At 45.5% G+C, this 12,999-nt stretch overlaps 1 protein-coding gene across 1 annotated transcript in view; it reads left to right on the top strand.

Moving 5' to 3' along the window:
* The window catches only part of ak5 (adenylate kinase 5), a 70,141-nt gene that overhangs the window by 44,219 nt on the left and 12,923 nt on the right, over positions 1–12,999 (top strand). The window contains exons 10-11 of the mRNA XM_030115453.1: positions 7,732–7,777; positions 9,205–9,249. Coding sequence (XP_029971313.1) covers positions 7,732–7,777; positions 9,205–9,249 — 91 coding nt within the window. The remainder of the gene's footprint in view (positions 1–7,731; positions 7,778–9,204; positions 9,250–12,999) is intronic.

The following is a 12,999-nucleotide window of genomic DNA, read 5'->3' as shown; positions in this document are numbered from 1 at the left end:
TGCTGTGTGCAAGAACTTAAAATTGATTTATTTATAATTAATTAATACAAAACACTCATGGATTGAGTCTGAAGTAATGAAAAAGTTTTATTTTTTTACATGTTTGAAATAAAAAAAAAAGGCTAAGCCAGGGGTCTGCATCCTTCTACATGTGGATCTTTACTTTCTGAACAGTGTCGTGTAAAACAACTAACATGGCTAAAAATCACTAAAACAGCTCTAAAAAAAATAAATAAAAAGCTACTAAAATACCATGGAGTCAAAACCTGGTCAACAGTGAATCAAAACACTAAAGAGCTAAAATTTAGAAACAGTGTAAACTAGGGGTGTGACGAGATCTCGCGAGATTAAATCATGACGAGATGTCTTGTTTGAAAAGCTGTCTCTCGGGCAGAAGGCAGTAAGCACACACCGAACAGAGCGGACCGAACAGCAAAACGGCCAAAATACGGTCACAATATAGTTTTTAGTCCACCGTCCCAGAGTCTTGCAGAAGCTACTGGTATTTCTTGGTTTAATAAAGCTTCATACGAGGGGGGACCCAAAAGAAACCGGACTGTGGTTATAACTTTTTATTTTTTTATTTTCACATTTGATCACAACTGTCACCTTCACGGTCCTCTCCTTCGGCTTGAATCCAGCGCTGCAGCCGGGATTTCCACTGCTCAAAACAGTCAGCATGCTCCTGCGTAATGATCCCTTTAAGAGCGTCCTTCGATTTTTTTTCCACCTCTTCCACGTCATCAAATCGCCGCCTCTTCAGTGCCTTTTTCATTCTTGGGAAGAGACAGAAGTTGCACGGGGCTAAATGGAGGGGATACGGCGGATGGGGCAGCAGGGCCATGCCGTTTTCCATCAGGAACAGTTTTACCGCAGAGCCCTGTGCGCTGGCGCCTTGTCATGATGGAGCCACCAGTCCCCGCTCTCCCACAGCGCCGCCGCTTCAGCCTGACCGGAGGCGGTCAGGCTCTTCCCAAACAGCCTCCATCGTCCTCCAGCTGCCTGTTCAGCTCCTGAAACATGTCCACCCAGCCTGTTTCTGCTCCGTGGTTAAGAGGCACCGGATCATTTTGGAATTTTTTGAAGAAGGGGGCGGGACTGTAATAACATAAACACTGCCTGTGAGCTGCCTGTGTGTCTTTGGGAGGTGAAATTTTTCAGTTATGCTTAAGACTATGCTATAGCGACATATAACGGCCAAAAGTCTGAAATCATTCTTGTTTTTTTTTTTTATAACCACAGTCCGGTTTCTTTTGGGTCCCCCCTCGTATGCATCGAGTTAGTTTACAGAGCGCAGCGGCCTGTGGAGCTCTATGTCTTCTTCGGTGGTGTCTTTCTGGTAGAGTTACAGAGTTAAAGGGACACTTCAACATTTTGGCAAATTGGCCCATTTAGCGCAATTCCTTAGTCATTTCGAACAGCATACTTACTTTTTTTGGGAGGGCGAGCTGTTGTTTATCCAGAGGCGAGTCGGGGAAGGTTTTCAGGACGGACACAATGGAGGTGAACGGTATTTTTGTTCCCCCTCGTCAAACTCATCAAATACACAATCCAACAACCCCAAAACACTTTGGTGGACACGTTATAATCCACACATTCCACCTAAAGGCCTGCCATGTGAACTACGCTGTTTTAAGTTCTCATGATGTCCTGTGGATGCAGACACACTTAACCCCGAAATTATTTCTATTCCAGGCAAATTTAGCCTCATAGTTACTTTTATTCAACCAAAAAGTTGTTTTTTTTTTTTTTAATTTACCAAATGTGATACAGGCCTTTTCCAAAAGTTAATAAAATCATGTAGAAGAAGCACCATTGTGGGGAAAAATATCTGCTTTTTTTTACATTTGAACAAAAAGTGACATTTCCAGAATTATTTGCACCCTTATCAATAATTAAAGAAAAGCATTCTTCAGCTGTTACAGCAGTCATTATTACAGCAGTCGTTATTACAACTCTTCCTATATTTACTGGGTGTTTGTTTTTGCATTGACCATTTTCAGCAGTGAGCTCCATCTGGTTTATTTTAAACTTGTCCTCCATTTAGTCCTCATAGCCTGTCCCTCTAAAGAGACACCTGTCTCAGGGGACAGTACCGCGTGGATATCGGGTGTCCCCTCATTAGACCTGGGCACAAAATGCACCTGTATTGTTTTGTGACTGTGAAATAAAAAAGGTCTGTTTTTCCAGTCATATATTTTGTCATTTTAGTTTTCTTAAAAGTACAGTGGAAATCTCATCTTGTCTCGTCTCGTGAGCTGAGTGTCTCGTCACACCCCGAGCGTCAACAGCTACAGTTAATAGAGTCAAATTGCTAAAATAGCCGAGATATCGCCAAAGAACAACAGCAATCATGGGAGTCAAGGCACTTGACATCACTGTGAGGAAGGAGAAGGAGTGGACAGAGACAGACAGTAATAAATGGAATGGTATGAAAGGCATGATGATCCACTGGCTGCAGAGACACAGAATGATCGGGACGTCTTTTAGTGAATTATCGCCGTGCGGAGTGAAAAATGACAGGAGAGAAGCTCAGTGGAGGACAGATCTAAACCTGCAGCAGCTTCACTAGAAAACCACCCAGATCGCCTGGAGCAGCCTTAACTGTACGATTTAATAAGCCAAATGTTAAAAGTAGAGACTGTAAAGCCTCGGCCATCACCGCACTGAGCTGCTGCTGACGACCGGAAGCCTCCCTCCGTCCACAGGCTCATCCTGACACACCTGACAGGCCGACGACGTTCTGAGGTTCACAACGAACCAGCCGGGAGCGACGGCCGCCGTTTATGTGATTGGATCACACGGCTGGAGTGACTCACCGGGGGAGGCTGCTGCGAGGGAATCGCCCACTGAAATGAAGACTTCGAGCGCTCGAAGTCATCAGGTTACTTCGGAAATACTCGCCACTCAGGAGGTGGAACTCCAAATCAAATGATTGAATGTTTCAACAGTACCTCCAGATGTCCGGTACGTAATGTTCAAGCCGCTGATGGAGTCTAACTGGTCGGGAATGAGGTGAGGGTGGAACAAACCCCGGTGGAGCTTCGGAGGAAGCGTTCTCAGATGGTTGTGTGTGTCAGGCCGTCTGGTGTGTGGCAGCAGGGCTTCGCTCCACATGTCAAATAAAGGCAAGACGCCAAACCAAATAGGCCGGAAAGGTTGTGTGTAGATGTACACACATGTTCACAAACACATCAAGACTGTTGATGAAGTTCGCTCACAGAATTCTGTTTGAAGTGGTATACATCTTTTGTCATTTATTTTAATTAAAGTTTATAGTTCTTTGATCAGTCCGTCAAGGATGAGGGACAAACTGCCAACCAGCAGAGGAGGAGATATCAGAGACAGCCAGGTGCATTTTTAAGAGTAGATAAAGAGTTTGAAGAGTTTGATTGATGCAGACTGAAGCACCACACTTTTACAACTTGTCATTTTTGCAAGAAAAACATTGTTGCCTCTGCTAGACGGTGACCTGCCTTCTCCCAAACGACCCTGGAAGTGGCATAAAAGACGAGCGAGTGCGCCGTCTTTCTGAGGTTTGGAAGTAAAAAGTGCTTTGCTGCAGACCTTCACCTCACTGCTACGTTTTCATGAATATTATGGGGTTTTTTTTTTCATATATTTGAGAGCTGAAAATGACAGCAGCCTCACAAAATGTTCCACCTCAATACTTCTGCAAATTCACAAATGTCGTGTAATTTCTTAACGTTTTTCAGTTTCAAAATTGCTTTTATAAAGACACAGTCCAGACACAGCTTAGTTGTGTCAAACATAAGGCTCGTGGGCCAAAGCTTGCCCACAAAATGCTCCAGTCCGTCTTATTGCTTATCATCAACTTGAACTTTAGCCTGTAACTAAAAGTTATTATGGCCCTATTTCAGCGGTTCAGCCTTCGAAAGAGGAAATTGGGTTGTTTGTGAAAGAAATTTGATTCAGAAGTTTTTTTCATTCTATCAGACAGGTTATTAATATCTTGTAAGTTCACACTTTCAGTGGGAAGACGCGGCTGAACTCCAGGAGCCGACTCTTTCATGGGGACGTAAATGCTGCTTCTCTTCTGTGGCTTTTGAGTCGCTCCTGATGTTTTACGGTGAAAGAGGCTCTATAATGCGTCTGCCCCTCTTCAGGAAATGCAAAGCACTTAGCACCACTAATGCACACGTTCAACACATCGACGGTGACGGCCGCTTTGCAAAGTGCACGACCGACATGGGGAGGAATTTAGGACTCGGCGTGTCGCAAAAACAGATGGATGGTATGGAATATATACTGCTGCTGTTTGGCTCTCTGGGTTAGGCTAGAGCTGAGTGCCATGAAGAAGTACACGGTCGTCAATGTAATCTCTCATTTTAGCCTATTTTCTTGAATATTATTGCATAATCATCCCACATTGAATGAAAATATAAACATGTTGATTATAAATCTGTTAGGTGTTTTTGTGCTGTGAAGATTAGGGCATGTTCCTTAAGTTGATGTTTAATAGAACAAAAAATGGAAAAGCAGATGTCCATATTGTTGGACGGATGTTCATAACGCTCATATAGTCTCCACTAGTAAAGTCAGATCATTTCCCTGTTGGAGTTTTTGCTTATTTTGTTGTAAAAAGAATAATTAAAGACGTGGGTGCAGCGTTATTAACTTCTAGTAGGCTGTCATTTACAAGCTGTTCCCCTTGTTCCTGTAAACTTTTATCTTTCCTTATCTTGAATGTTCTGCTTGAACTGAAGATGTGAAACGCTGGAACTGTGAAATCATCCCTCTATTCCAGTATTAACGTTGATTTCTCATCACCAGACAGAACTGAAATACTGTGGATCTTTCCATAATTGATGAATTCTCAGTCCGGAGAGTTTAGATATGAGGAAAGCGTGGAGTGTGCGCGTTAACTGGCACGACGTCGGCTTCCTGACCAAACGCTGTGAGAGCTGCTCGTGCGTGTTTGTGTGGGCGTGTGTGTTGAATTATGTATCTGCGCGACATGTTATCCGTCGCTCACGAGCGGCGTGCGGCGTACCCCTCCCAGCGGCGGAGGCGGAGCTGCATGTGTGTTTACATACATGTCTGGGCGCCGTCACGTGGACGCGTGCTTCTCCCTCTCTCTGACTCACCGCGCCAGTTGGTGTGCCCACATGGCGCCCGGCTCGTCGCCGGCGCCCGGCACTCCCCCACACTGACGCCGTTTGGCTTCCCGCCGCTCCGCCGTGCTCCCAGCAGCACCCGCTCCTCACGGCTGACCTCTGTGCAGCACGGGGGGGCGGCTCTCGACCGGCGTGAGGTCAGGAGCCGGCCGCTGATGGAAATGTCAGCGGAGGTTGCGTTTCCCGATCATGTATGACATGTTTTGGGTTTTTTTTTTTTTTTTTTTCCCGTCACTCGGCTGACCTGATCCCCGTTTGACCCTGCGTCCTGCTAATTGCTCCGCGGAATACAAGAACAGCTTAGCTGAGTTTAATGTCCACAGAGCGGATCAACACTCCGCTCAAACATGGAGGAAATACCAATAATATCACTTTTTGATAAGTACCAAGAATATATGTAGTCAGAGAAATAAGATGGCCTGTGGAGGTTGTGTTGGGCTCAGTGAACCTCAGTATATGTGCTTTTTTACCACTTCAGTCTTTAATTGCTTCAAACTGTCAGGAACATGCACACTTTGAGGCACACACATATTGTTGACAGCCATACGGTTGACTGTCTTGACCGAAGACACCGTACCACACGGGCGAGGTGCTGATCCTGATGCCTGCCGACTGGTTTTGACCTGAACCCTGTTCTACTGCTGGTCTCCAGCCTGAACAGCTCAGATCTGAAGGTATAAACCACTTTAAATAAGTGTGTACCTAAAACAATACCGCTCGCTGCTCCTGCCGTCTCCGGGTCAATCTCCGCTCTTATAGCATCAACACCAACTCTGTCAGTCTGTTTCCACCATCAGCGCTGGGTTAAAGCAGAACTACGCAACTTTTTTACCTCAATAAATGTGTTTCAGAATCCCTGTGGGGGTGAACAAAGACTTGGTGGTGATTGGCCGGTCCCTCCACTCCCCCCGCAGTCTGTGTCCTGAAAACAGCGCTTGCAACTTTCAGAGGATCCGACCCGTCTACATCTCGAGAAAACAAACCTGCTTTACGGCGCTCAGACGGGAGGACAAGGAAGAAAGCACGTAAAACCCTCGCTAGCGTCAGCAACGCCACCCTGAGCTGCTCACAGATGGCAGAACCAAAAAGACAGAAAAAACCTTTGTCTGACGAGTGGAAAAAAAGGAAACGGGAGTGAGACGCTCTCTGCAAGTGGGGGTGGGTGGGGGGGAATGTGGAGAACGTTTACAACAGTGAGATTTCACAGGAGACCAGTAGGGGGAGCGTGAGAGCAAAAGTTGCATAGTTCTCCTTCAAATTATAAGAAACAAATGGCCCCATGGAGCTCCTCCAGGATCAGAACTGCTGCCTGCTGAAGCTTCGTTCAACACAGGCTTCCTCCTTTTCAAATACAGTTTGTTTTGTTCTGCTCCGCTGAGCCAGACTGTCTGAAGCCCAATCAGAAGTGTTTGAGTGAAAGCCAGTAAGTCCTCCTGGGGGGTGTCGAAGCCGCTTGTTCTGTGTGGCTAATGAAAAGACTACCTCCTGGAAAACAGCGTGAAGGTGGGGATTGTTTGACTCAGATCTCCTAAATCCATGTTGCCTAAAGCCGTGAGTCTCCCTCTAGTGGTACGGGAGAGTGAATACGAAAACTTTATTTGAAAATAAATTGTATGTAATCATCAAAATAGTATAAAGCAGAACAAAAAATATGAAGTCCATATCTAATAGGTTGAACCGCCCCTCCTGAATGTTCGGGTCAGCCGTAATGGTTCTACTCTGAGAGCTCGATGTTTTCTCAGGTGATGCATTCTGGGAAAAGTTTGACGACCGCTGGCTGAAAGCAGTGTCTGTCCAGATGAGCTGGGCGATGCTGGGATTCCTGGGCGTTCCGTGTTTCTATTCCACACAGAACAGGATTCGGTCATTCATACACAAACAAAGGACCTTTCAGTCCGTTCAGAAGGTTTCTGCTGTCCGGCCCGGGTCTGACCTGACCTTCAGGTCATGAACACGCTGTAGCCTCGTTACTGCTCCAGCAGCTGGAGGGAAGCTCAGTCCAGGAGACTGAAAACTTCTACACAGCTGAAAATCTGAAGAATCGCACAAGAATTAAACTTTGCAGTAATCTTTTAATCTATTCTTTGATTCTTAATAACTCATTTTTCTGCATCTTGTTGTCGTAGAATGCAACAGTGGAAATTCAGCAAGTTCAGCATCTAAAACTCTACTTTGCTTTTACCGAGATAAACGGCTCAGTTCACAAAATATCATCATTTTACTGTTGGTGTTTCCATGCACTAATACAGTAAAGGCTTTTGAACTGTGGGTACAACCGTTTGTCATTCCTCTCTTTCTCCCATCTGTTCTGTTTTCTCGCTCTTCCTCCATCGTTAATTTAAGTTAATAAACGTATAGCTTCAGTTAATTCCTTTATGTTCTTAACTGTCAGAATATGGATTATATTCCTGTTTCTGATAATATGAAGAAGAAAAAAACTCGTATGGCCTAGTTGTTGTTTTTGTTTTATGGAGACGAATATCCCTTGCAATATTGATTGTAGCGCGTGTGTGTGTGTGTGTGTGTGTGCGTGTGTGTGTGTTGTCTGATTATGTAAACACAGTCAAGCTGAACTCTGAATCTGTTCCTTCAGGCTGAAGAGGAGGAAGACATCGGCTACGCTGAGGGAAACACAGAAAGTGAGTCGATAAATATCACGTTTATGTTTCCAGACAAAAGAAAAGCTCTGAAAAAAAAGAAGAAGAAGAAGAAGAAGAAGAAGAAGAACCGTCAGTGATGTTTTTTTTCTTCTTCCATTCAGTCGACTTCATTCAGCATTATTTCACCACAAACCCACAGCCTGCTCCTTCCCAGCAAATGCCAAGTGTCATGTAGCTTACATTTCACCGGCCGTCTGAATGAGCCTCCCCCTGCGGGCGTGTGTGTGTGTGTGTGTGTGTGTGTGTGTGTGTGTGTGTGTGTGTGTGGCCCTGCCTCCGCTGCGTGGATTGTTTAACCTGGAGGGAGGCTGGTGTGTTGATCCCGCCTGTCCGCCTGGAGCTGGTGTGTGTGTGATGGGCGAGGCGAGGAGGCAGCGGAGGCCTGACGCCGGGACCAGCCGCTCCTTTATTCCCCCGAAGGAGGCTGGCGGAAACACAGCAGCACCGCCCGCCTGTGGCGCCAAACTGATTCTAACGATACGGGGAAACTCTAGAACATTTATTTACCTCCTCCTTCTGCTGCTAATTGAAAAATCGAGAAGTTTCCAGCATAGTTATGCATAGATCGACCAGTCGAAGCCCTGCACGCACGGTCTGTGTGACGCTGCATCAAATTGGAATTTGATTAGTTTTTTCCCCCATGCTGAGCCGCTGCCGATTCAAAGGCCCTGAGCACATCTGTATACGTTGGTATTGATCAGTATAGCCGTTCGCTGCTGCTGGGAGGACTTCCTGTTCTCTGCAGGTTTGTTCCTGGAAACACCGAGCAGGAAAAAAGAGCAGAGCGAGCAAAACGGACTCAGGAAAGTCGACAATCAAGTGTCATTTCCTAATCAATGCTGTGAGTTAGCAATGGAAACATGTCAGTACATCCCCAACTGAGAGCCTCTCTGTTCTTCATGGATCAATCACTGTTGATGAAAAGCAGAACAGTCATCCCCACCTTTTATTTCTACTGACTGTCCTTGTTTTGTTCAGTTTTTTCTCGAACTCACCCCGGTCTGGCCCGTCTGTCAGATCTGATCCTCAGCCTCAGTTTCCAAAGCATGTGCATCATGATTCGTATGCAAACCTTCATTTAACCCTCATTTAGGTTTTTCTGACTCACACAAAATACCGATAACCAGTTCTATGCAGGGACATATTTCATTTCCTTCTTTTTGTCCCCTGAAACGCTGCGTGGAGCCGGTTTATGGGCTCCACAGCCACAGAAATATGACTATAAGACCTTCGACAGTCGAAGAGATTGCTCCATGATTGTGGGATTCCGGTGGGATTTGTCGTCCGGGCGGTGTGTTTGCTGGTTCGGGGTATTAATGGGATTACTGGAGTCCGCTCAGGAGCGGGAGAACAAACGCATGTTGAGCTACAGCGTTTTAAAAATGTGATTTTCTTCTGTCTGACAGGTTTTTGTACAGAACAGAAGAAACCAAAGGTCATCTTCATGATGGGTACGTAACAAAGCTACACACACACACACACACACACACACACACACACACACCAGGAGTTCTCCAGTTTGCTCCCACAGTCCATTTGAAGCTAATTGGTGTGTAATTTTTTGAATATTGTGTTGTGTTGTTTGCTCGTCGGATCAGTTCGTTAAAGCAGATGCAGGCTGGCGCCGCGCTGTAAAGCTCAGAATTATCCAGAAAGGCTGGAGGGAGTTGGCGATTCGCTCTCCTGATTATTTTTTTGGCGGACGCAGGTTGTGGAGTTGCCTGGCAGTGCTGCTGTCGCTCTATTTATACACATCTGAAGGAAATCAGCTGATCCGGTGCAGGTTGTACTTTTGAGAATCGTCCCGGGCTCCCGCAGCGTCGCTTCCACCTTTAACTGATTTGCATGTAATTACACTCTTTTGTGGTTCGGGGCTATTTTCCTGTTGTCTGGAGGATTTCATGCTCCGGTGTTTCTCCGTCTGAATCTGTTCTCACAGCTCAGAAATGAAATCACGTCGCCGACCTGGAGGAAAGAGGATGTTTCTGAGGAGCATTTCTGAAACGGTGAAATAAAGTGAGGTGAATCAAAGCAGAAAATTACTAATCAAACTGAGCCTTATTAAAAAATAAAATCTGGTTGGCTAATTCCTCGTTGCTCATTTGGCAGCAACACTAATAAAAAGTAGAAGGTCAACAAAAGACCAGCTGAATTACTGGGTGTTCATTAAAAACAGGGAGTGAGGCATTATCCGTCCATTTAGGCTCGCAGGAAACACATTATCAACACGAGCAGGAAGATAAAGAGGCAGAGCTCCAGGGTTTCGTCTCCTTATGTCCCAGACGCTAGAAGCAAAGCGAATAATACAAATCAGTAATCACCGCCCCGTCCCGACTTTCCTCATCGATTTGTTGCCTTCAGATTGATTCACAGCTGATTTATGTTTCATTCCTTTCAACTTCTGACAAGTTCTTAATGATCAGTTGTTAATAAAATGAGCATTCGTTCGATTGTTTGTCTGTTAGGATCCTGAGTTTATTGACTTCTGTCGTTATAGTCAACAATTTAAGTGCCACCATCTTTTCTCTTCAGAAGCTTCTTGAATCCATCTGTCACTGCAGCATGACTCAGATGAATCTCAATAACCCGGACGCCTCGCCGCTCCGCTCAGCCTCCAGCCTCCCAGTCACAGTGTTATTCCGTGTTTTGGAGATGGCCTGGTTCTGCCGCGTCGGCGCCGCTCATTGGGCTTTTTGGAGAAAGATGAAGGTTAATGAGAGACGTGGGGCAGACGGAGTCTCTGTTACCCGCCGTCAGCTCCGCCACTGCGTAAAAACACACAGATAAGGTCATTAAACAATTAGCATGAGTGTGTGTGTGTGTGTGTGTGTGTGTGTGTGTGTGTCAGTGTTAAAAATGGTTTTCACGGGAGCTCACCCTACAAATCCCCCCTGACGGGAGTTAATGCCAGTTAGTCTGGATGTGTGAGAAACAGATGTTTCGCTCCACCAAGGCTGCTTTTCTTTTTTCTCAAGAGGAGATAATTGGAGGGAAAAAAATGTCAGAAGTATCAACTGTCTCTTCAGACTGGATGTTTCTCCTTTGTAGATTTTTCCTGCATAATTAGAGTCTGACCACGTGCCGGTTTTAACAAGCTGTGATCTGTAGAGTTGGCGGTTTCTCGCGTCCTTCAGAAGGTGAGCGGATGTAGTGCTGATGTTTCTGAGGACGGGCCTGTTTGTCTCAGCTCCTGCTTTCCAGCGATTCCGTGTTTTACGTCCTGTAACGTTCATGCAGCGGCGTCTCAGTAGAAAGCTGCTGCAGCACTTCTCAGATCGTATCTCTGCGTCCTAACAGCTGTTGTCAGACGTTACCAGGCCTGAAGACGCCCGAGTCAACTTCACTGGTGTGACTCGTGTTTTTTTAAAGAGGGTTTGTAATTTTGACGTTTGAAGCAGAAATCATGAAAACTGCTTTTCTATATTTTTACTCATCAGACTGAAGTGTTTATACGGTGCAGATTCCATGGGATGGGTTTCGGTCAGTGTAAACTCCCAGCAGCCTGGCTCCACGGCGGTCGCACTGGCAGGTTTCTGATGTGTTTCCTCATATGAATGAGGATTTTCCCGGATCTTAAAATACCTGCGTGTTTCGTTTTCCTGCTAACGCTGTCCAGAACCACATCTGATGTGTAGAAACACGTCGAGCTGAGCCCCTCAGGAGTGGATCTGCTGTTTGGGAGGTTTTTTAGAACCACTCCAGCGGAATCGTGCCGTCCATTTTATAACTGACTGAGTACATATGCACTCAAGTTCTGCAAACTGCTTTAATTAAAAGTTGGGAGTCGGACATTTTATTACATCTAATGGGGCGACTTTATGAAACTGGAGGAAAAGCGAAGCGGCGTCGGGGTGGAAGGCAGCGACGACGCCTGAGGGAAATGCTAATGCCAGGCTGGCTCGCTGTTCCCGTCGCTTCCTGTCATCCGACCGCACTCCCTCTCTTCAGCCTGCCTCTCTTCTGCTCTTCCACTATGCAGATAATTACCGTTGAGATCAGACTGAGATTTAAATATAGCAGGGAAAACCTGCTGCAGGTGTCTGAGGCAACAAAGGCAATTATACACTCTTTATTAAAGGATGCTGCTAACAAGCAGCAGTTACTGCTGTTTTCTTTTTATATTATTCTCGTCACTGCTCAGGGGATTACTGCACTAATTACCTAGAATCTCACAAATCTATTAATGATGCAAAAAAATGCACACAGGCATCTCCAGCTCCCGCAGGGACGGTTGATTCTCCGGATAATCTAACACGCATTGCTTCGGATCGTAAGGAAAACCTGCAAACGCCCTGCAGAGAGCCGCAGTTTGGTTTCTATGAAGTAGAGTCTCTACCATGCAAATCCATAGCAGCAGAAGAGTTCGCTCTGGATATGCTTTCCAGATATTGTTGTCATAGAAACAAAAGCTCAGACACGGCGTTTTTTCATTATTTCTTGGACTGCATAATCCCATTAACTCTTATTAAGCCTTAAAGCCACATTTATACCATCAGTTATGTTGATTTCATATCAGTTTAAGCCCTTTTGAGTATTCTCTGGTTTAGCAAGACGTGGAAAATGAAGCACGTGTTCACCGTTAGAGGACTTGCTTTTCGTCTTAGCGTTCTCTTACGGGCGCACTCGCACTGCTGCCGAAGATCATCACGAGGATTCTCAATTAGCAGGAGAGACGCTCGTCTGCTCTGCAGCCCATTTGTCAGACTTGTTTAGATTCTCATAAATGTATGTATCACCTGCCAAGCAGAGCAGAGTAGTGCTGGATTCAAGAGCGGCTTTCTCTTCTCTGTGCACATACATATATATATATATATATATATATATATATATATATATATATATATGAACATGTCCTTTGACTGCTTTGCCTTCATCACCTTCTAATTGATCCCAGCTGTCACGTTGGCCCGTGCCTGCTGTTCACACACGGCAAGATGACGGTTCAGATCCTGTTCAGACCCGCCGGAGTGGGAGTCAGGTGGAAAAAGGAGAAACGGAGTTCAAATGTCAACCGAAGCATTTCTGCGGTTTCTTCATCCATTTAGATTTTTTTATAAGCATTGGCAAAACGTTTCTGCATCAGCATTCGGGTGAAATTTATGGAAAACAGTAAAAAAAAATATCCATGCTGCAGTGATGTGTGATGGAAGTAGAGCATCTACGTAGAACTCTGCAGTGACGATTTCCTCCTCTCAAACAGT

The sequence above is a fragment of the Salarias fasciatus genome, chromosome 18 (assembly GCF_902148845.1).
Source record: "Salarias fasciatus chromosome 18, fSalaFa1.1, whole genome shotgun sequence".
Lineage (NCBI taxonomy): Eukaryota > Metazoa > Chordata > Actinopteri > Blenniiformes > Blenniidae > Salarias > Salarias fasciatus.
This window is presented reverse-complemented; position numbering and strand designations above follow the sequence as displayed.